At 39.7% G+C, this 25,374-nt stretch overlaps 1 protein-coding gene across 6 annotated transcripts in view; it reads right to left on the minus strand.

Moving 5' to 3' along the window:
- Positions 1 to 16: 16 nt before the first annotated feature.
- Positions 17 to 25,374, minus strand: part of USP37 (ubiquitin specific peptidase 37) — a 97,055-nt gene continuing 71,697 nt past the window's right edge. For all 6 annotated transcript variants that reach the window (XM_003991142.6, XM_045034479.1, XM_019838669.3 and 3 more), the window contains 6 exons: positions 14,935 to 15,101; positions 12,270 to 12,330; positions 7,837 to 7,952; positions 5,865 to 5,934; positions 5,210 to 5,348; positions 17 to 4,692 (listed from right to left, as the gene is read on the minus strand). In XM_003991142.6, coding sequence (XP_003991191.2) covers positions 4,605 to 4,692; positions 5,210 to 5,348; positions 5,865 to 5,934; positions 7,837 to 7,952; positions 12,270 to 12,330; positions 14,935 to 15,101 — 641 coding nt within the window. In that variant the 3' untranslated portion in view covers positions 17 to 4,604. The remainder of the gene's footprint in view (positions 4,693 to 5,209; positions 5,349 to 5,864; positions 5,935 to 7,836; positions 7,953 to 12,269; positions 12,331 to 14,934; positions 15,102 to 25,374) is intronic.

Genomic DNA, 25,374 nt, shown 5'->3' on the forward strand with positions numbered 1-25,374 from the left:
AACAGTCGAACCAACAGAAGGTTAATAAAGGCTTTAATTTCACACACACAAAAAACTCTATGCATAATTTAAAAAGGAAACAAAAACAAGGAAAAACCATAAAGGATACAGAGGAACAGTTCTGCTAAAACACAGATAAAGTGCCGCTCCATACAAAACAACATAAAGAAATCAGAATCAAGTCACTCTGAGCACAAAGAAAATCACCTCACAAATAATGTGGCCAAAGCTGCCAGCAAATCTGGTAGTGGCTCAATTAGGCAAAGTGTAGGACCTTTACTTTTCTGTCTTCCTCTCTACAGCCTAAGTAAGCAACACTGACGACAGGCCAGAGGAGTTGGGATGCAAGGACAAAAACTCAAGAGAGGGCGGGAGACCTGGGGAGGGGATGTGTGTGTGGGCTCAGTCCCCGCAGCCCCTCTGCTTTTGAAATAGGCCAGTCAGTTGATTGCTCTTACTGTTTTGGCATTTGACCTACTGAACTTGGGTCCTGATCCAGACCCTCATTCCCCTCTATTGTTTTGCCAGTAAACATGCCTATACTTTGAATCTCTTAAGGTACTTTAAGAAAAGTTCAATGTTACTAAAATCAACTGCTTATATTCATACTGGCACACTGTTTTAATTAAAAACTTCAAAACCTCAGACATATAGCACACATGGAAAGAAAAATTTACTGTGTATAAATATGATACAACGGAAAAGACTGCCTGAAGTCTAGTAATCAAAGCATGCCGTAAAGGAGTCAAGGATTGTGGTGACACACAGCAAAAGAATTGTCACAAAACTCTCAAGGCCTAACAAACTCTAGTTTCCAATCATATATATGTTTTGCAGATGTTAATAAGACATACCAATAGAGACAGAATTTTGAAGTGATACATGAGGAAGATGTCAGATGGCAGAAATCTGTTCAGGTTTGGTACACACTTAACGAGAGCATTACTCAGTGTTAAAGCAAGACGGAGAGGAGGAAAAGGACACACCTGTTTTGGGGGGACACTTATGTGACTTGCATCTGGTACTGGGTTTTGATTTTTCCAAAAATCTCATATATATACAAGATTCAAATATACTTGGGAGATGTAGCCGTTTCTCTGATTTAAAACAAAAGACCTCCTGAGAGAGGTCAGTTAAATCAGAGAGAAAAAAAATAAAGTGTGGATGACTGAGAGCGTCCACTGCAGTCACTGCAGAGGACAAAGAAAGAGGGAGAAGAGTCATATTTATTTGTTTTAATATAAACTCCTTTCAGATCACAAACTCTTTTCAGATCACAAAAAAACAAACTACTTTTCTCCTGTAGGTTTCCAATCCCCACTCCCATGCTCTCTCTACACTCCTAACACTCAACTATAGTGACATGGCCAAGAGATCTTCACTTCAGGTGTTTCCAAATAATTTTCATTATACAACCATATCTGTAGCTGTACATGCGTCAAGCTATGCTTACATAGTTACATAATGGTAACTGCAATATGGAGGAATAAGTAAACTCACAAATTCACCTGCTGAGGTTTTAATTCTTAAAGTTTCTCTTTTGGAAGAATTCTACACTTGAACAAGGACAGAAGTAAAGAAATGTATAGTCTAGTATTTGCCTCCCAGAGTTAATCAGCTGATTTGTAAGTATCACTGTATACTTTAAAAAATGTAAACACATTTACATTTGTTACATCTGTTACTGAGCCATTAAATTAGGCCTGAAATTAACAGATCACCTCGAGTAAACATAGCTTTTGGAATCAAAATATAAATAGAAGAACAATTCATGGACTTGCCTCCTACTCTATCCTGCTGAGACAAAACTTAGATTTGAGTGTGCACACACATATAAATACCCCCACAAAACAGAGGCTATCTCCTCATAGGCCTAAATTACAGTCATGGCTACTAAAGGGACAGCAGCCATCTGGCCACATGCAACTTCCAATTCTCCATAATATTAGGTGATAAGAGTCAGTAAGTCTGGATTTTAGGTTAGTTTTCCATTCAAAAAAATTTCAATTAAGATCAGTTGTCTGCAGAACTAAGTGCTGTCGAGTTCTAATTCAATGTCATTTAAAGTAGTGTAACCCTATTTGGTAATTTTCAACAGAAAGGTTACTGTGTAGGCTGCCTGGGACTGAAGCACTCTGTCCCTATCTAACTTGTCCCTTGCGGCCCCAACACCCCAATGCCCCATCCCCCTGATTGTGAGCAAACTGATCAGACTGTGCAAAAAATATATATATATATATATAATATATTATTATAATTTTTAAATATATACAGCCAGCTCAAAAAACCAATAAACCCTTTCAACGTGGTCCAGCTGAAATCTCCATCTGTAGTCATGAACCCTTCACTGAACCTGAATGAGAACACGTAGTGAAAGGGGGGATGGATAAGGAGCGCAGGGGGAGGGGAAGGCCGAACAGGCCATAACAATGCACAGCTACCAAAGAAAATTCAAGTCCAAAACTTGCAAGCGTACAAGTGGTGAGAGAAGTCATCTACCTCAGTAACCTATTTCCAACTAACAAGTTCAGCCCAAGAAATGAAGATCAAATCAAATCAGGTTTCTGAGCCACGTGTACTTCTAAACCACACACACACACACTACAAAAACAAGTCAAATGAGGGCACTTCATGGGCAATCAGGCTTATGGCATTTCTATTTTTTTTATGCCCTAATGCATCCGTCCCCCATTTCAAATCATTTCCAACCATTTTTAACAGTACCTCTCAAAGCTCTCAAATACAAACACATGGAAGAGAAGTCCTAAATAGCTACAGAATTTGATCACCACTTCACTCATTTTTGAGAAAACCAGTTATTTCCCAGCAAAAGCTATAATTTTTAAAACAAATATTTTCCTCTGCTCTATATTACTCTTGCACAACTTACTGGCATACCATTTTGGAACATTCACTATGGTAATGCATAGGTAAATGGCAGGAGGCAAAGCTTTCATTGGTAGTTAACCAAAAGTGCTGGGGCCGTTTACAATTTGGAAACTGAACATTTTAGAACAGGTTACTATGTCAGAACACGTCCAAGCATGGGGCTGCAGCTCTCATAAGGCCATCTTCCAGAAAAGATGTTGCACCTTCTGTGATGGCAGACTTTAACATGTTTACTTCCCTTGAAAAACTGATGTTTTGTCCCTACCTGAGAGCTAAGAGTTACCTCCTTGTTTATAATAAAAGAAAAACATGAAAGAAAATACTGAAAGTTTCATTTTGCTATACTTAACTGTGTGAACCTAATGATTCCTGGGCTTACAAAAATTATTTTGTGGACAGAATTCTCCTCTGAAACTCATTCTTCACATGGTTTCACAAGCTGCTTACTAAACCAAGCTGGTTGTGGCAGCTGAGCGACTAATGCAGCACTTAATACTGCACTCCCATTTAGCCTCAACTCAAAGCACCTAAAAAGATAAATCCATTACACACCTTTGTTATTTGTTAGCTCTTGGGATTACCTAAACCAATCTCATTATAACTCTCACCTGGTTTTAAGGGCAAAGCCAGGCAGCAAATGATTTAAATGTTCTTTATCCAATAGCTCATGTACTTAATTTCCCATTTGCAGCAGGGCTTCTAGGGGTCCAGAGTTTTTAGATTTAACGCAAGAATCCTCATCTTGACCTATGTATGAGGGACAGATGCTAGCATTCTTTCTTATCCCTAAGTATCCTTGCTGGGGAATCCCAACCTCCTAAAGTTTTGGTTGCAATCTTTTAGGGTAACGTTTGCTCCATGGAAGAATGACACGGAAGAAAAAGAAAAGATTCTATCTTCACTACAATAATATAGATGATATACAAAGAATATACTTTGAGAAGGAAATTTCTTTAAAGAAAATGCAAAGTGTAGAATGAATACCAAATGGGGGACCATAACACATTCCAAAGCACCAACAATCCATTTCTTGGGACTGCATGTAAACAGCAAAAGCATTACAAATCCATGAAATAATTTTTTTAAAAAAGCTCCTCATGTCAGGTGGCAGAAATGCCTCTCCTTCCCAAGGAGGACACACTGTCATTAGTGTAGCATGGAGAGCTGGCTTTCCAGTGAACTTTACTAATAAGAAACAAACATGAAAGAGTGTAGACTCGAGTGAAACTACTCAAGGAACATAAAAGCTAAATGCCAACTGATATGTATATCTTTACACATTTCTCAGGTGAATGGACTCTTTGACGCCTTCATTTCTTCTCAGACTGCTGTGCTATTAACTTTGAGCAGGCATACTCTGGTGACTCATCCTAACTCTTTAAGGCTCCATTCACTCCACATATATGTGTGTGTGGATGTGTATGTACATATGTATATATTTACAACACGTATCCCTAAGACAAAAGGAAGCGCCACTACTGTAGGAGAAAAAGAGGGTAATCAGCTACAGATGTGAGACCAAAGTTTCCATAAAACAATTAGCAATGGAGCGTTCCACATAATTGCAATTTTCATCTTTTGGTTTGGCCCTGAGCTGTTTGTTGCTCCCGCATCAAGTAGAATTCCGAATTCTCTTCGGGCAGAGGAAAGGTGAGGCGGGCGGCAGTAAGAGGGAATAATACTCAGTGCGCACTGCCAACCCACGAGTTTGTTCCTCACAAGGCCTGACGAGCGGTCTTCCCCACTTCCATGCTAACTGCCTGAGAGTTCTTTTCCGTTTCCAGCAGCTCATCGAAGATCTCCCTTAAAATAAAACAAAAAAGAAATAAAACAGGACATTTAGTAAGTAAAGCCAAAGGATAGAAGACAGATACTGACAGAGCCTGCACAATCCCATTTGGTGCCTAAATTTTATTGAACAAGCAGCTCATTCATTTGATCACTATCTTAACCCCATGTGCCAATTTTTGAGAAAGCGGGGTGGCGGTGGGGGTGGGTAGCAATGGCACTAGCTAGCCTTGACAACAAAGCCATGTAATTCCCATCCGTGTAACTCAGATCTTCCAGCTGATATAACTGGAAGACAGACCAAGGTTTACGATAGGACAACTTTATCATATAGAAGTCTTAAGTTCCATACTTAGATGCTACTGTGAGACAATTAACATGAAGTTAAGATATCAAGATATAAGCCCTAAGCAAAGAAAACAAAAATCAAAAATTGTCAACCAGCAAGTGATGGGAATACTTTGTCCTTACAGGGGGAGAAAATAGTTTCAGAGATTTGTAGCCCACAGCTCCAGACCTGGCAGTTTCTTACTTGTGCATATAAAAGAAGATGTAACCACTCCGGTCCCGATCACTCTGCACGGAAGCCTCTTGGATTTTAGATACCTCGAGATCATTGTAAGTAAACCATGCCTGCTTCTTAATGTCGTACACATCACTAATGTAATGACCTAAAATAAATAAAATCTTAAAATGGTTTGTTTTTTTTAAAGCCCAACGCGGGGCTTGAACTCACAACCTTGAGATCAAGGTCAAGAGTCAGACACTTAACTGACCGAGCCACCCATGTGCCCCTTAAAATTGTGGTTTTTAGAACACACTGCATTTTTCTCAGGTACAGGAAGTTTTGGAGAGAGAGAAACAGCCTTCCCATCGACCCTACCCCCAGCAATGTTTCTAAAAACCATTCCGAAAACATGTACAGAAACTCAAGGGAGTAATATAGTACAGGACAACTTTTTGGATATAGATATATGTATGTATATGGAAATTTGGGTCATTTATAGAGAAATTAAAAAGTTGCACCTTTAACACAATTCATATTTAGTGTGATCAAAGAAAAGATTTAAAATTTTTTCTTGATGCATTCAACCTACAGCTCATGATACTGGGCACAGAGCCAACTAATAGGGAGTAAATGCTGGCAACTTCATTTATAAAAAACTGAAATCACAATGTTCATTTACCTGAAGATGAGGTGCTACCAATGTGGCTGACAACACTAATGAGCCGGTAAGAATGAGGAAGATTCCCTGTCTGGAAAACAGAAGTGGGCGTGATTTTTAACTCTTCATTTGAATAAAAGTGAAACACTAAATGTACTATCAAAGCCGAACAGTTTCAGTGTGTGTAGTCAAACTCAATAAAAAAAATCCAGTGGTTGCTATTGTTCACATCTTTTGACCCAAGAATTCTACTCCCAGCTAAAATTCATTCTAGGAAAATAATTCAAAAGGAAAAAAGAATATGTGTGTAAAATTATTTACTGTAGCATCACCTATAATAATGAAAAGTTGGAATTAACGAAAGACTCAAAAATAGTTAAATGATCAGTGGTATACCAACTCAGTGCAATATTATTCAGTGGGTCAGCAATACGTTAACTTGTTTTCCCAACCCACATGAATGCACACAATAATTACAGCTCTATAAAAACAAGCGTGTTAATGATTAAGTACTGGAAAACAAAATGAACAAAATGAAAACAGTTGCAGTGGTGCTGCTGGGATCATGGGTAAACTTTTACATTTTTAAATATTTTTTTAAATGCCCTTAAAATATTATTAATAGAAAAAGTTTTAAAAACCCTGAAAAGTGACATTCATGCACTGCAGGGAGCACCATAAGGTACAATGTGGGGAAGGAATACAGCTGTATGTAAACCAGAACCATTAAAATGTTCATAAACTTTAAGGCAGTAATTTACTTCTGGGGATTTAAAGAAGAAAATTCTAAATATAGAAAACACTCAATCATACACAATTCCTCAGTGTATTATTTATCACAGTGAACGACAGAAACTTAAATGCTCATGGTTAAAACCTAAATGAAATGAACAGTATGTTGATTTGAGGGAATACAGTACATACAACAATTAAAAATAAAATGCTTGTAAGTAATCTTTAATAAGCAAGGATAAAAACTGTACTTATGACTTAAAAAAAATTTTTTTTTTAACGTTTATTTATTATTGAGAGATAGAGAGTCACAGAGCATGAACAGGGGAGGGGCCGAGAGATGGAGAGACACAGAATCTGAAGCAGGCTCCAGGCTCTGAGCTGTCAGCACAGAGCCCAACGTGGGGCTCAAACCCACAAACCACGAGATCATGACCTGAGCTGAAGTCGGACGCCTAACCAACTGAGCCACCCAGGTGCCCCTACTTTTTTTTTAAAGCACACTTGGAGGCAGAGATGACAAAGTATGTCAAAATGCTAACAGTAGTTGTGTTAGGACAGTGGACTCCTAGGCAATTAAAATTACAAAATTGGAAAATGGAAAAAAAAAACAATTATTTCAGAAAAAAAGAAGGGTAAGAAAAGGTTACAATGTGCTCTAGTTTAATAGTGCAATAGTTTTTACTGAGTAACAACCAGCTAGTTTTGGTATATAACTTTAAAGACAATATAGTTTTGGGGCGCCTAGGTGGCTCAGTCGGTTGAGCGTCCGACTTCGGCTCGGGTCATGATCTCAGTGGTTCGAGCCCTACGTCGGGCTCTGTGCTGACAGCTCGGAGCCTGGAGCCTGGAGCCTGGAGCCTGCTTCGGAATCTGTGTCTCCCTCTCTCTCTGCCCCTTCCCCACTCGTGCTCTGTCTGTCTGTCTCTCAAAAATAAATAAAAATGTTAAAAAAAATTTTTTAAGACATTATAGTTCTGGCAGAACTAAAGGTGAGTTAATATTAATATATAACATCAAGAGCCATGTTACTCATTTACTACCTAACATGTACACGAGGGAGTCAGTTTTGTTTCAGTCTGTTCTGAAGCTTGTAAGAAACGAGGAGCAAAGGCAAGAGAAAGTGAAGGCCATCGGACAGCTGCCACAGGGCACAGATGAACCCGCAAGGGACACGAACAGGGAGGCTTTTGAAGACAAACAGCAGGAGGAGTAATCCTGACAATGTGACCGGTTCTACTCATGGAAGAACGTCACCTACCTCAGCATTTCTTTTCAGCTCCTCAGCCTCAGCTTCTGTGTACTCCATATCTAAAACATCCTCATTTCCAGAGTCCTCATCAGAACCCAATGAGTCCAGAAAAGAGTTGTTAAACTCTGAAGAATACAAAAATGTTGTAAAAGTTCTTAGAACAGACACAAAGAGATAGGATTAGAAAAGTAAAAAAACAGCTTGGGGTACACATTTTATCATCCTATGGAAACATAAAACATATTATCATTAGGGTTCCAATTTACCCAGCCCACTCTGAGGAATAACAATTCAGGTACCAGGTATCTATAAAAGAAATGTCCCTTTTTCTTTTAAATATATTTATATGAAAGGGATAGGACTCTAATAAGAAAGGAATAAAACTGAAAAAGAGAATATGATTTTACAGATAACCCAATTTCACTACATTCCACATTCTATAAACTGTATGTTAGGTTTGAAGTACTTGGTGCATATTGTGGATGCCCCAGCAAATACAAACCACCTCACAGAAAAGAGACCATAAAAAATTAGTATTCTTTCACATTCTTCAACATTAACTCTTCTGAAATTTAATATAATGGTATCTAACCTTGAATTTAAGGTTCACTTAAAATATACTACATTAATAATTAAATCCAAGATCCACTTTTTTCTTTAATGATGAGTTTCTACTGAAAGAATCCATCTTTAGTAATGACTTAAATAAAGAGTCCCAGAAGCATTTGTAGGTGTCTCTTTGCTTTAAAATACAATTAATCCCACTTAAAATCATAGTATAGAGTTATTTAAAAGACACGAACACTTATGAATGGGAAGAACAGAGAAAGAGACTATAGAATCAGAATCCTGAAAGCTACAAAGTAGATGGTGACGGACTTAGCAGACCTAGGAAAGCCAAAACCAAATCTTAAGCCAGTAACAGAAAAGTTGAGAACCAATCCAATTTAAATCACAGACTCTTGTTCAAAAGACATACAACTTGCAAATATCATGTACCCCTGAAATTGGAGGCTAAGGAGGGGATAAAAAAAAAAATAAGGATTTGGTGAAAAGTGTTTTGAGAAACAGACCCCCAGGATCCCCTCCCCTCCACTTTATGCTGCTAAGCAGTGACAGAAATCTGGAGTTTCACCCTCTGGAGGGGGTAAAACACTCTCTGGACTGGGGGAACTCTCTGGACTGGCGGAACGCCAGGCACACACAGCAAATGGGGAAGCAGGCCACGATTTGCAGGGCAAACCCCTCTACCCCAGCCCTATTCCTATACTTGGCTCTCAGAACTCTGACAGCCTCATCTTTTACCTTTAGGCAAAGGTAATAAATGAGAAAACTCTTTTTTTTTTTTTAAAGTTTATTTACTTATTTTGAGACAGAGAGAGAGCAAGTGCACAAGTGGTAGAGGGACTGAGAGAGAGGGAGACAGAGAATTCCAAGTAGGTTCCACACGGTCAGTGCAGAGCCTGATGTGGGGCTTGAACCCACGAACTGTGAGATCAAGAGTCGGCCGCTCGACCAACTGAACCACCCAGGCCCCAGAGAAAACTTTTTTTAGGAATCTGACCAGCCCATGACAAAGTCCTAAAATATTAATATCATCTTCAAAACAGTCCCACCCTCTAAAACTCAGAGTTGATGAGCCCTAACTATTCATGTGCTCAGAGCTTCCAACCATCTTTTTGTTATTTTTTTTAAGTTTATTTATTTATTTTTGTGTGTGTGAGAGAGAGAGTGCATGCTTGAGTGAGCATGTGAGTGGGCACGGGGTAGAGAAAGAGGGGGAGAGAATCTTAAGCAGGCTCCATGCTGTCAGGCTGTCAGCAGAGCCCTATGCAGGGCTTGGACTCAAGAACTGTGAGATCATGACCTGAATCAAAACCAAGAGTCGGACACCTAACTGACAGCCACCCAGGTGCCCCCAACTATCTTTTTAGTCTCCTTTTCTTAACAATGAACCAACAACCAAAGATTACTAGACACTGAGAAAAGCCTCTAATAAGTAATATAAAGACCATAAGAACCACACAGGACAGGGCAGTTGGAGGAAACAATCTATTCAGGGAGAAGAAACCTTCAAATAAACAAATCAACTATATTTAATATCCTCAGAGTTTTGAGATGGTATTACTTCCATGACCACCCCCCAAAAGCTTACGAAAAAGAGAACATACACAAAACAAACCAGTTCTTGAAAACCAGAAATATGATAGAAATAAAACACTCAAAAGAAGGTTTGGAGCTAGAGATGAGGTTAGAGAACTTTCCCAGGAAGCAGAGCAAAATTACCAAAAGATGGAAAACTAGAAAGAAGAGATGAGAAAATTTTAAGAATCAGACCAGAAAGTCTGGATAACAGAAGTTTCAAAAAGAGAAAAGAGAGTGAAAGGGAGGAAGTCAGTGAAAATTTCTTATAATTGAAGGACACAAGTTTCTCTATTAAAATGATCTTTTAAGTGCCCAATAAAATGGATGAAACAGACCTACATCAAAGCACATCAGTATGAAACTTCATCATAGTAGAAATAAAAAGATCCTACAAGCTTTCAGACAAAAACAGGGTCATATCAGGATAAAGAATGGCTTTCATACGGCAACTCTGCAAACAAGACTTCTATCACTGCTCAGCAGCATGAAGCTGGAGGGAAACAATGCTTTCATAATGACTGCAAACCCAGAATTCTGTACAGCCAAACCATCAAATACTAGGTCCAGTGAAACTTGCAAGGCTTCCAAAAAAACCTGAGTCACAACCCCTCTTTTCTAAGAAAACTACTAGGACGTTCTCCATCAAAGCACAAGTAGAGGGGTGCCTGGGTGGCTCAGTTGGTTAAGCATCTGACTTCGGCTTGGGTCATAATCTCATGGTTCATGAGTTTGAGTCCCATATCAAGTTCTGTGCTGTCAGTGCAGAGTGCACTTTGGATCCTCTGTCCCTGTCTCTCTCTGCCCCACCCCCGCTTCACGTGTGTTCTCTCTCAACAATAAACGTTAAAAAAAAAAAAAAAAAAAAAAGCACAAGTACACAAGTAGACCAAGAATGAGGAAGGGTGAGATACAGGAAATGAGAGATTCAAACAAAGGAGAGAATCAGAGGGAATCCCCAGGAGAATGGTTAGGGAGCTCTCAGGGTATCTGTGCATGGATGTAAAGGGCAACCAGTCCAGACTGGAGCAATGTGACTTGTGACAGCCATTAATGCCACTACTATACCATCTTTCTAATAGAGCACAGAATGCCTGGGTGAAATCTAGCTTCAATTCTTATTTGTAAATGCCTCAACTATGTGCCAGCAAAATTCAGGCTCTCTGCTCTATGCCCTGGTGTCTAGATCAGCCTAGAGCACTCAATTTGTACCAAAGTGTTCTGTTTTGATCTGAGAACCAGAGAAAGACTAGTGATCTTGGAAAATAAAAGTGAGCCTGCTTCCCATGACTACATGTCCCGGTGGACCTCTAGTATCTGGTCCATATATTAGTTCTGCCACATGCCACAACTATGGTGAGCATTATGTTTCTAAATACTCATGATTTTGCCCACTGATTTTCCAAGAGTGAACTCTTGTAAATTCACAGGGAAACTGAGGCCACATTATCTTCTAGTAGTTCTAATCATGGCAAAATGCTCTTTCACATGTCTTTGTTATGTAATTTTCAAAAAAAAAAAAAAAAAAAAAAAAGGAGGGGTGATATGGATAGAGATGACAAATTATTTTTTTTTAAAAAGCTACCGGGGTGCGCCTGAGTCACTCAGTTGGTTAAGCGTCCGACTTCGGCTCAGGTCACAATCTCACAATTCATGAGTTCAAGCCCCGCATCGGGCTCTGTGTTAACAACTCAGAGCCTGGAGCCTGCTTCAGATTCTGTGTCTCTCTCACTGCCCCTCCGTCTAGTTCTCTGTCTCTCTGTCTCTCTCTCTCTCTCTCTCTCTCTCAAAAGTAAGTAAAAACATTAAAAAAAAAAGTTTTTTTAATAAAAATATTTTAGGGGCGCCTGGGTGGCGCAGTCGGTTAAGCGTCCGACTTCAGCCAGGTCACAATCTCGCGGTTCGTGAGTTCGAGCCCCGCGTCGGGCTCTGGGCTGATGGCTCAGAGCCTGGAACCTGTTTCCGATTCTGTGTCTCCCTCTCTCTCTGCCCCTCCCCCGTTCATGCTCTGTCTCTCTCTGTCCCAAAAATAAATAAAAACGTTGAAAAAAAAAATTAAAAAAAAAAAATAAAAAAAAAAAATAAAAATATTTTAAAAAAGCTACTGATGGATACAAACATTAGAACAGTGGTTTTCTCTTGGGGTGGAGGGAAGAAATGGGTACACAATTTCTAAGGTTCTATTTCTTTACCTTGAAGGTGTTAAAATTTGTTATTGTCATTAAAATAATACTTTACATGTTTTTCTGTGTGCGATACAGTTCACCATAAAAACAAGGTAATTAAAATAATCTCCATACCTTGAAGACTTAACTCTGTTGCTCTTTTGAGGTCATCATCTTCTTTCTGTTCCCAAGCTTCCTAAAGGGACAAAAACAAAACTAAGGTATTTAAAAAGGTACTGATTAAACTTATTTAACAAGGATGAGATCAGCCGCGCTAAAAGCATTTGCTCACAATGTTTTCCATAATCTTACAAATGTATGGAGTATGACCTTTTGAGGGATGTGGAGAAATCCTTTACTTTTTTCAACCTGTTTTCCTAAAACACAACCTCGGGGGTTAAAAGGGCTTACATGTTATCTCTTCTAGTCAGTCACATTTGGCTTGCTAACCAAAAGCCATTCACTGTGACAGTGTGATCTAATTAATTCCCTTTCTTCTTGTATGTATGAAATGCCTGGCACACAGCAGAACCTACTTAGCAAGTTGCTCTGTTCTCTTTCCTCTGATTTACAGCATCTGCCCATTTCCGTGGCATAAATACTCCCACTGCGGCAAAGTTTAAGCTACCAACGTGATACTGAGTGCACGGCTGGGAAGAGGTGGGCACGCCTGAGCTGACGGTGAGCTGGTCCTAGTGTATTGCTGTCCCTAAGTCTATGACAGCAACAGAAACAATTTCCACAAGATCATTATTCAAACATTTCTATTTTATTCTTTTTTCGATTTTTTTCTTGCTTAAAAAAACCCCTGACACATGTAACAGATACTTGGTGAATACTAAATGAATGCTGCTGTTACTTTTCTAATACATCTGAGGTTCTCTTAGAAAGACAAGAACCTGTGAAAATGTCAACCTGATGACTAATTATAAAAATAGGGAAATGTTGACTCTAAAAATTTTTCCCTCTCATCTGCAGAGAAATTTATAAACTTCATGCATAAATGAAGTAAAGATGTAATTTAAGCAGAACCGTTTTATACTTTTCCCAAGTCTAGACTTGTTTTTAGTTACTAAAGTATATAAGAAGCTTAGAATGAGCTATTCTGCATTATAGTCCTGGGAGCAATAATACTGTATTCAGGAAAGAAACAGATATTCTCTAAGAGGAAATATGATTACTTAAACTCATCCAGCATATAAAGTCTGTGCTGAAACCCAGATGGTAAAAGATACTCTTTTAGCTATTAATAGAATGATGCAGGTATACCAAACTGAAGAGACCTCATATTCTATTCTCAGATGTGAAGACAGGTTCATAAGATAGTTTTAACTGGGTAGCTGACAAGAAAGAGGATATATGTCCTTTGTGCATGAAAAAGAGGTATGCTGAATTTTTTCTTTCTCTGCACTATAAGGAACTATTGTTAAGAAATCAGACCTTGGTCTTTTAGATGAAAAATAAGTTTTCTAAAACAAATGATTACTATCCATTATTTGCAAAATAGCTGACATAAATACATCTTGATGATGAGGCAGCTAGGGAGATACTTCTCACAAATAAAAGGATACAGAACAGCTGGTTCTGAAAGCATTTTAAAGCAGCAGTTCTCAGCCTTGACTGAACACCAGAATCACTGGGAGGTTTTAAAAAATGAAGGAAGAAGTAAGGAGGAGGGAGGAAGCAAGGAGGAAGGAAGGAGAGAAGGGAGGCTGAATGAAGGGGGAAGGGGGAGAGAGAGGGAGGAGGGGGAGGGAGAGAGAGGGAGGGAGGGAGAGAGAGAAAAGGAAAGATATCTAGATGCCCAGACCATACCCCAGGATCCATTATATCAGAATTCCTGAGGGGAAGAACAATGCAAGTATCAGTATTTTTTAAAGCTCCCCAGATGATAGTAATGTGCAGTTAAGAATGAACCCCACTGTTCTAGAGAAATCAGATCTTAAGATTTTATTTTTAAGTAATCACTACACCCTATGAGGGGCTTGAACTTACAACCTGGAGATCAAGAGTCACATGCTTTACTGACTGACCAGCCAGGTGCCCCCAGACAAATTAGATTTATTAATCTGATTATTTGTAAACACTAAAATGGTGTGCTCATTCTAGGGAGTTTTGGTAAATTTTTATTACTAACATGACGTGGATTGCATAGGATCACACAACCATGAAAACATCACCTTTTAGTCAAGATACCTTAGGCAACTGCAATACCTCAGGCAAAAGCAACAGCTTTGGTAAATATAAGTATGAAGAACTAGAAATTTAAGATTAGATTACTATATAAGAAAAAAGCGGATAAATGTTCATCTTTTCCAGTCTATGACTGAAAGCTGAAATTTCAGATATTATTCAGATAATAGCCCTGAGAATTTTATGCTCAAATAATTCATAGGAAAGAATTCATATTGTGAGAAAGTGACCAGAACAATGCCTTAAAATATTAAAAAAAATCATGGTGGTATGCTGGCTATTTCTAAAGCTTGCAAAATAAAGTTGGACAGGGGATGATGTGTAATAACCCATCCTGCCTTAGCATGCAACGAATTACACTAATGGGAAGTAACCAACAATACATTTTGTTGCATTTGGAATTTCAAAAAAAGAAAAACTATCACTGTTTCTGTTTCAGAACCAAGGCAAAGTTCCAAACAAGTTTGTTTGTTTTGCTGGGCCAATGCCTTAGTGTATGTAAATCACCTGGAACAATGCTTGGCACACAGTAAGTGCTTAATGCATGTTAGTTGTTGTTATTGGGGAAGACAGGTAAGGAGAAAACAGCAATAGAAGTATCTCTTACTTGTTCCTGAAGGCTCTGAGCCAATGCCTGCTGAAGTTCTTGCTCTTCCCTTTCACGTTCCATATCATACTGCTGGAGCCAATCAACCTCTCCTTGAGATCCTTCTGGAGTTTTATTTTCTTTATTCTCATCACAGTCTTTAGTTATCTCAGTAAAACTGGCAGGATCTGAGGAAGCAGAACAAGACGTAACTGGGAAATCCTCTCTAATAAACTGAAATCTCTGGACTAGAGTGACACCTACTGTTCAGAGAGTAACTGACCCGAACCTCATACATGACTTGCTTGGGACACACAATTTCATCTTGCTACATTTAGATCATGGTTTCTCAATCTCAGCACTACTGACATTCTGGGTGGGATAATTTTTTGTTGTTTGAGGGGGCTGTCCTACGCACTGCAGAATGTTCAGCAACATCCTTGGTCTCTACCTACTAGATGCCAATAGCACCACCCTTCCCCAGATGTGACCACCAAAAATGACAGACATTGTCAATGTCCTCTGGGGGGACAAAACTGTCCTTGGTTGAGAACCACTGATCTACAGCAATGTTCTGAAACGTAAACAATCAGGAAGCACTATGGCTGAGGATGGAGAAAAATGAACAGCCATATTCATAGCCGGTCACAATGTCACATAGCCAAGTATTAGGAATAAAGCATTGTTTAGAGTAGTAAATGAATAATTAGGCTAGAATGATTAAGCTAACATTGAGATTTTTCTCATTATTAAATTAGGTCAAATGAGTGTGTGTTTTCATTAATAATCAAATAAGCCGGGGAGCCTGGGTGGCGCAGTCGGTTAAGCGTCCGACTTCAGCCAGGTCACGATCTCGCGGTCCGTGAGTTCGAGCCCCGCGTCAGGCTCTGGGCTGATGGCTCAGAGCCTGGAGCCTGTTTCCAATTCTGTGTCTCCCTCTCTCTCTGCCCCTCCCCCGTTCATGCTCTGTCTCTCTCTGTCCCAAAAATAAATAAACGTTGAAAAAAAAAATCAAAAAAAAAAAAAATCAAATAAGCCTTGTACATATCCTAAATCAAAAGAGCTACATGAAATACGTAAACACTTCATGTACTGCACAAGTATATGACTACATATGTTTAAAACATCCACACAAGGAGATAAGAAGAAAAAATCTTTCATTTCTTTCTGTTCCTTCTCAATCTCTAGACCACAGCTAGCTGGGATAAACAGTATGGTCATGATTTCGTTCTGGTTATTTGAACTGTGAGAACAAAAAAACATCTCATTATGATTTTTAATATAGGTAAGAGTGGGTGGTAGACAAAGAGTTCAATGCTTTCTTTCTCTCAAACACTACAAAAGCAAATATTATCATCTTAACAAGTTAGGGAAAGTCTCATAAAAAGAATTTAACTGGCAAACAAGAATTATCTTTTTTTTCCAACTTTTTTTTTTTTTTTTGGGACAGAGAGAGACAGAGCATGAATGGGGGAGGGGCAGAGAGAGAGAGGGAGACACAGAATTGGAAACAGGCTCCAGGCTCCGAGCCATCAGCCCAGAGCCTGACGCGGGGCTCGAACTCACGGACCGCGAGATCGTGACCTGGCTAAAGTCGGACGCCTAACCAACTGTGCCACCCAGGCGCCCCCAAACAAGAATTATCTTTACAGATTCATTTTATATAGGTTGTGTTAAAATTAGTATATGCTCTTTATCTGCCCTAATATGGTATCTTAATCACTTAAAACGATAGATTTTCTACAGCACTACCAATTAATCTGAAGATTACAACATCTTGACTTTAGACTCTAAATCAGTAAGTTGTCATCATTTTTTAATTGTATCAAATTGTTGACTGAATACTTACCATTAAAACTCTGAATACTCATTAAAAGAGAAAAACTCTTCGAATATATGAAGGGCAAAAGCAATATGATCCCAATTAAAAAATTATATAAAAGATGTAATTTCTGGGGCGCCTGGGTGTCTCAGTCAGTTAAGAGTCTGACTTCAGCTAGGTCACAATATCGTGGTCTGTGAGTTTGAGTCCTGTGTCAGGCTCTGTGCTGACAGCTCAGAGCCTGGAGTCTGCTTCGGATTCTCTCTGCCCCTTCCTCACTCACATTCTCTCTTTCTCTCTCTCTCTCTCAAAAATAAACAAACATTAAAAGATATAACTTCTTCCTTTCCTCCATTCTTGGAGAAAATCATTTCCAAAAGCTGGAAGGGGGAGCTCTGAAGTCTCTCTGACCCTGCCTGTCCCTCTGGCCTTAGCTTATTGGACCAGGAATGGATATTTGAGTCAACCAATCTGATTCCTGCTGGAAATGTGGAACTGAGACATTCAAAATTAGCTGATGTTGAACATTTTAAGTGGAAGAAAGATTTGGGAGTTGAGGCTGCTATTTTAGACCTAAGATAAATATTATTACTTTTATTACCAAAATATACTCATTAAAAAAAGGTAATTTTTCTTAACCAATAATTTTCTGCATTCCAGGTACTAATGTGCCCCACAAATCCTAAAATCATACTACCAATTAATCCACGTGATAGAAAACCAATCAAGAAAGTTTACTTTGAGATGCTAAAATCAAGATAGATTTGTTATCAGGACAAGATTATCAGATGGATACAAACATTACTTAAGATCTATGGGAACAAATATGACCATGGAATAATAACACTCTTTTAAGGAACTTGATCAATGGATAGAAGGAAAGCCACATGTCAGAATTTAACATTTTTACACTGAACACATATCTTCTGCTTCTTCCCCTACACCAAATGAAACCTGCTCCTTTCCTATAGTCTATGTTTCAGTGAAAGGGATCACTATACACAGTTTTTTTTTTAATGTTTATTTTTATTTTTTGAGAGTGGGGGAGGGGCAGAGAGAGAGCGAGATGAGGATCTGAAGCAGGCTCTACACTGACAGCAAAGAGCCCAATGTGGGGCTCAAACTCACAAACTGAGATCGTGACCTGAGCCGAAGTCAGAAGCTTAACCGACGGAGCCACCCCTGCACCTTATGTGCCTTTTTTAAAGACAGAAAGCTGGTGTCATTTTTTACTTATCCCTCATATCAGGTAAGTCATTATTTCCTAACTATCTCTTCAATCCATCGACTTTTCCTTCAAATGCCAAAACCTTGGCCTAAGGCACCATTAGTTTTTGACCTAGACAACTGAAGTAACTTCTTAACAGGTCTCACAGGATTACTTTGAATTTCTTCTCTAATAAATGTGCTATAGTGCAGCCAGAATGGTCTTTTTATTTTTTTAAACTTTTTTTTTTTTAATTTTTAACGTTTATTTATTTTTGAGAGAGAGAGAGAAACTGAGTGGGACAGGAACAGAGCCTGACATGGGGCTCGAACCCATGAACTGCGAGATCATGACTAGGACACTTAACCAACTGAGCCACCCAGGCACCCTTTTTAAAATTTTTTTAAAAAGTTTATTTATTGGGGCGCCTGGGTGGCGCAGTCGGTTAAGCGTCCGACTTCAGCCAGGTCACGATCTCGCGGTCCGGGAGTTCGAGCCCCGCGTCAGGCTCTGGGCTGATGGCTCAGAGCCTGGAGCCTGGTTCCGATTCTGTCTCCCTCTCTCTCTGCCCCTCCCCCGTTCATGCTCTGTCTCTCTCTGTCCCAAAAAACAAATAAACGTTGAAAAAAAAAGTTTATTTATTTATTTTGAGAGGGAGTGAGAGCGAGCGAGAGCGAGAGCGAGAGAGAGAGAGAGAGAGAGAGCGCGCGCGCACGCGCTCACACGCATATGCAAGTGGGGGAGGGCAGAGAGAGTGGGAGAGAGGGAATCCCAGTGCAGAGTCCGATATGGTGCTCAAACTCATGAACCATTAGATCATGACCTGAGTCAAAGGTGGATGCTTAACCAATTGAGCCACCCAGGTGCTTTGAGAATGATCTTTTTCAAATATAAATCTTTATCAAACACTTGTTTGCTTATAACTATTCAATAACTTCCTAATGGTTCTGAAATAAAAGTCCAAACTTCTAAAAATGGGTTTAGGCCATGTAAAAACTAGAGATGCATAGCTTTCTCTCTTTTGCTTTTCTTCCTCAACACTATGTTCCAGTAATGCAGATCATTCTCAACTTTTCTGTTGCCTACACTTGCCATGGCCTTTCTCACATCTCAACCTCTGCACATACTCTTCCCTCTGGCTGGTGTCCAGAGACAGTGAAACCTTACTTGGCAGTCTTCTTGCCCTTCCTGAGTTGATTCATGAGACAATGTGCTGGGCCCCAAATAATTACTGAGAATCTACTATGCACCAGGAATTGTTGTGGAAGGTGGGACTACAGCAACAATTAAAGCAAGATGGCCCTTGTCCTCAAGTAGCTTAAGTGCAAAGACTCTGAGATGAGAATGAACTTAGCGTATTTGTAGGAACAAAGAGAGACAAAGCCAGTATAGCTAAGTGGAGTGAAAGAGGGGGAGAGTGGAGACAGGCCATAGTAAGAAGCGTGGATGGGGGTGCCTGGTTGGCTCAGTCAGTTAAGTGTCTGACTTTGGCTCAGGTCATGATTTCATGGTTTGGGAGTTCGAGACCTATATCCAGCTCCCTGCTGTTAACACAGCCTGCTTCGGATCCTCTGTCCCCCTCTCTCTGTGCCCCTCCCCAGCTTGTGCTCTCTCTCTCTCTCAAAAATAAACAAACATTCAAAAAGAAAAAAAAAAAGAAAAAAAGAAAAAAGAAGCTTGAGATGCAAGGGAGGGGGGGAGGGGCAGAGAGAGGGAAGAAGAGAGCATCCCAAGCAGGTTCCACCCTACCAGGGCAGAGCCCAAGGTAGGGCTCAATCCCATAAACCATGAGATCATGACCTGAGCTCAAATCAAGAGCTGGGTGCTTAACTAACTGAGCTAGCCACCCAGGCGCCCTGCCAAGTGGACATTTTATGTAGGCAGCTCAATACCAAAATTTAAAGCTCAGCTGAGAGATCCAAGCTAGAGGTATGAATTTGGTAGTTCATCGGTGTGTGAGGCTGTGGTAAAATATGAGATCACTCAGGGAGAGAGCTTCAGTAGCAAAAAGACAGCTAAGGATGGTATTCTGGGAATACTCCAACAATCAGAGTTCTGATGAGGGGAGGGAAACTAAAGTGACTTGGTTTAGTAGGAAGAAAACCCCCTGACAAGCATGGTGTCATGGAAGCTCAGAGAAAAAAAAATGTATAAAAGTTTTGAATGTTAAGGAAGGAGTGGTGAATTATGTGAAATACTGCTAATGTAAACTTGATAAACCATTTCAGGGGAGTGATGGGGAAGAAAGCCCACTTGCAGAGGGCTGGTGAGAGAATGGGTGGTGGTAAGAAAGTAGAGAGAATGAATAAAAACACTTTCAGAGAATTCTGTTGTGAGTGGAGCAAAGAAAGAGAGCAGTAGCAGTAGGGGAATGTATGGTAACAAGAGAGTTTTTTTAAAATGGATTTTTACCTCATAACCAGTAAGGAAATCGAATTCGTAATCAAAAATCTCCCAAAAAACAAGAGTCCAGGGCCAGATGGCTTTCCAGGGGAATTCTACAAATACTTAAGGAAGAGTTAACACCTATTCTCTTGAAGCTGTTCCAAAAAATAAAAATGGAAGGAAAACTTCCAAACTCTTTCTATGAAGCCAGCATTACCTTGATTCCAAAACCAGACAGAGACCCCACTAAAAAGGAGAACTATAGACAAATTTCCCTGATGAACATGGATGCAAAAATCCTCAACAAGATATTAGCCAACTGGATCCAACAATACATTAAAAAAATTATTCACCACGACCAAGTGGGATTTATACCTGGGATGCAGGGCTGGTTCAGTATCTGCAAAACAATTAACATGATTCATCACATCAATAAAAGAAAGGACAAGAACCATATGATCCTCTCAATAGATGCAGAGAAAGCATTTGACAAAATACAGCATCCTTTCTTGATAAAAACTCTCAAGAAAGTAGGGATAGAAGGAGCATACCTCGAGATCATAAAAGCCATATATGAACAACCCAACGCTAATATCATTCTCAATGGGGAAAAACTGAGAGCTTTCCCCCTAAGGTCAGGAACAAGACAGGGATGTCCACTCTTGCCCCTGTTATTCAACATAGTATTAGAAGTCTTAGTCTCTGCAATCAGACAACACAAAGAAATAAAAGGCATCCAAATCGGCCAAGAGGAGGTCAAATTTTCACTCTTCACAGAAGACATGATACTCTATATGGAAAACCCTAAAGATTCCACCAAAAAACTGCTAGAATTGATTCATGAATTAAGCAAAGTTGCAGGATATAAAATCAACACACAGAAATCGGTTGCATTCCTATACACCAACAATGAAGCAACAGAAAGAGAAATCAAGGAATTGATCCCATTTACAATTGCACCAAAAGCCATAAAATACCTAGGAATGAATCTAACCAAAGAGGTGAAAAATTTACACACTGAAAACTATAGAAAACTTCTGGAAGAAATTGAAGAAGACACAAAAAAAAATGGAAAAAGATTCCATGCTCCTGGATAGGAAGAACAAATATTGCTAAAACGTCGATACTACCCAAAGCAATCTACATATTCAATGCAATCCCTATCAAAATAACACCAGCATTCTTCACAGAGCTAGAACAAGTAATCCTAAAACTTGTGTGGAACCAGAAAAGACCCTGAATACCCAAAGCAATCTTGAAAAAGAAAACCAAAGCAGGAGGCATCACAATCCTGGACTTCAAGCTATACTACAAAGCTGTAATCATCAAGACAGTATGTTACTGGCACAAGAACAGACACTCAGATCAATGGAACAGAACAGAGAACCCAGAAATGGACCCACAAACGTATGGCCAACTAATCTTTGACAAAACAGGAAAGAATATCCAATGGAATAAAGACAGTCTCTTCTCTTCAACAAGTGGTGCTGGGAAAACTGGACAGCAACATGCAGAAGAATGAACCTGGACCACTTTCTTACACCATACACAAAAATAAACTCAAAATGGATGAAAGACCTCAATGTAAGACAGGAAGCCATCAAAATCCATGAGGAGAAAGCAGGCAAAAACCTCTTTGATCTTGGCCGCAGCAAGTTCTTACTCAATGCGTCTTCGGAGGCAAGGGAAACAAAAGCAAAAATCAACTACTGGGACCTCAACAGACTAAAAAGCTTCTGCACAGCAAAGGAAACAATCAGCAAAACTAAAGGCAACCGACAGAATGGGAGAAGGTATTTGCAAATGACATATCAGATAAAGGGTTAGTATCCAAAATCTATAAAGAACTTATTAAAGTCAACACCCAAGAAACAAATAATAACACAGTGAAGAAATGAGCAAAAACCAGGAATAGACGCTTCTCCAAAGAAGACATCCAGATGGCCAACCGACACATGAAAAAATGCTCAACTTCACTCATCATCAGGGAGATACAAATCAAAACCACAATGAGATACTACCTTACACCTGTCAGAATGGCTAACATTAACAACTCAGGCAACAACAGATGTTGGCGAGGATGTGGAGAAAGAGGATCTCTTTTGCATTGTTGGTGGGAATGCAAGCTGGTGCAGCCACTCTGGAAAACAGTATGGAGGTTCCTCAAAAAACTAAAAATAAAATCACCCTATGACCCAGCAATTGCACTACTAGGTATTTATCCAAGGGGTACAGGTGTGCTGTTTCGAAGGGACACATGCACCCCAATGTTTATAGCAGCACTATCAACAATAGTCAAATTATGGAAAGAGCCCACATGCCCATCAATGGATGAATGGAAAAAGAAGATGTGGTATACATATACAATGGAGTATTACTCGGCAATCAAAAAGAATGAAATCTTGCCATTTGCAACTACGTGGATGGAACTGGAGGGTATTATGCTAAATGAAATTAGTCAGAGAAAGAAAAATATCATATGACTTCACTCATATGAGGTCGTTAAGAGACAAAACAGATGAACATAAGGGAAGGGAAACAAAAATAATATAAAAACAGGGAGGGGGACAAAACATAAGAGATTCATAAATATGGAGAACAAATTGAGGGTTACTGGAGGGGTTGTGGGAGGGGAATGGGCTAAATGGAGAAGGTGCACTAAGGAATCTACTCCTGAAATCATTGTTGCACTATATGTTAACTAATTTGGATGTAAATTTTTAAAAAATAAAAATAAAAATGGATTTTTAGGGGCACTTGGATGGCTCAGTCGGTTAAGCATCGCCTTCGGCTCAGGTCATGATCTCAAGGTTTGTGAGTGGTTCATGAGTTTGAGTCCCACATCAGGTTCTCAGCTCTCTGCTGTCAGCACAGGGCTCACTTTAGATACTCTGTTTTCTTCTCTTTGCCCCTCCCCCTCTTCCTTCCTCCCTCCCTCTCTCTCTCAAAAATGAACATTAAAAAAAAAAGATGGGTTTTTAATCATTTTAGAGATTAAGGCACACAAGAGTAATTTACAAGAGAGGGAAGACTTGATGCAGAAGAGAAGGTATAATTTCAAGAGAGAAGGTCAAGAAACAAATGGATGAAATTCTGAATATGAATGGAGGGACTGGCCTTAAAGAGCAGGGATATTTCCTCCATAACAAAAGTGAAGGCAGAATGTTCATCTGATTACATCTATTTCCTTCCTTCCTTCCTTCCTTCCTTCCTTCCTTCCTTCCTTCCTTCCTTCCTTCCTTCCTTCCCTCCCTCCCTCCCTCCCTCCCTCCCTCCTTCCTTCCTTCCTTCCTTCCTTCCTTTCTTTCAAGTTTATTTTTGAGAGAGAGAACAAGCCTGAGCGGGGAGGCGTGGAGAGAGAGAGAGGGAGGGAGAGAATCCCAAGCAGGTCTGCACTGCAGTGCAGAGCCCAAGGCGGGACTTGATCCCATGAACTGTGAAATCATAACCTGAACCGAAATCAAGACACTTAACCAACTGAGCCACCCAGGTGCCCATGACTGGAAACCATAATGAGATCAAGTCATCACTGACAACAGAACAGGACACGAGGTTAAGTTGGATGGAGAGAAGGTATCTGAAATCAAGATTTCAAAGGTGGCACAGTTACTGATGACAACAAAGTCAAGGGAAGGGTTTCTCAAACGTTAGCATGCATCACAATGACTTGGGAGTCAAAACACAGAATGCCAACTCCTACATCCAGAGTTTCTTATTCAGTAAGTCTGGGGTGGGGCCATTAATGGCATTTCCAGCAATTTCCCACGTGATACTGACGATCTGTGAAAATACTCTGAGAACCACTGGTCTAAAACAGGACTACTGTCAGTGATCAAGATGGGGTAGGAAAAAAGATCTTTGGAATTAAGATCAGGAACTGAGAAACCAGGCTTTTGAAAGGATCATTTATGAAGATGCTGAGGGCTCTACGATGTTGATGAGAGAACCTGAAAGGTAAAACACAGCTATAGGAAGAGATAGATAGGTGGCAAAGTTTAATGTCTTACACTTCGAGAAGCTGGGATTTTTGTAGAATGAAAAGAGACAGAGGTCTGGTGATGGCAGTGAGTAACAAGAAAAAAACTCATCCCATCTCCAAGGTCTGAAGTTTTATGGTATGCAAAAAAACGACTTATGCTTAAAGAAGAGTAGGGCAATCCACAATGGGAGCCTTTCAAAGAAAAAACTGGCCGTGAATACATACTAAAGACACCTAACAATCAAATGCAGTGGGTAAACTCTGGGTTCTAGGTGGGGAAAAAAAGTATAAAAAATATTTTGGAGAACAACTGGGGAAACGTGTGTGGCCTCTACACTGGAATTATATATGGACACAGCATTAATATTGCTAAGTGTGATAACTGTTATGTAAAATAATTTCCATATATTTAGGAGACTGAGGCTGAAGTGTTTTAGGGTGAAGAATCATGATACCTGCAATTCCAAACAGTTGCTTTAAAAAGGAAAAGTACACAGGGCATCTGGGTGGCTCAGCTGAACGTCCAGCTCTTGGTTTCGGCTCAGGTCATGATTTCACGGTTGTGGGTTTAAGCCTCACATTAGGCTCTGTGATGACAATGCAGAGCCTGCTTGGGATTTGCACTCTCTCTCTCAAAAATAAAAAACATAAACTTAAAAAAAAAAAAAAAGAAAAAAAAAGTGCATACATACATGTATGTAGTCTGCAAAGATGGCCTCCAATGAACTACGCAGTACTCTTACTACCAGTATTCTTTACTCTTGTGTAGGCACCCCCACAGTGAACATGGGAGTGCTTTAAGCAACAAAATGTGATGGAATTGATTCTGTGCTAATTTTAAGCTTAAATAAAGGAGACCTGGTAGCTTCTTCCCCTTCTGTGCTTTTGGAAGCCCTGAACTGTAATGTAAGAAGCTTAGCTATCTTGCTAGAGAGAACACAAGGAGAAGGAGAGGCCCTGAGATTACATGAAGAGATGAAGAGGGGGAGGGGAAAAAAGAATGGAGAGGATATCTAGCCATCCCAGCAGACTCTTCTAACCAACATCACCAAGGTGCTTAGATGAGCC

The sequence above is a fragment of the Felis catus genome, chromosome C1 (genome assembly GCF_018350175.1).
Source record: "Felis catus isolate Fca126 chromosome C1, F.catus_Fca126_mat1.0, whole genome shotgun sequence".
In the NCBI taxonomy this organism is placed as follows: Eukaryota; Metazoa; Chordata; class Mammalia; order Carnivora; family Felidae; genus Felis; species Felis catus.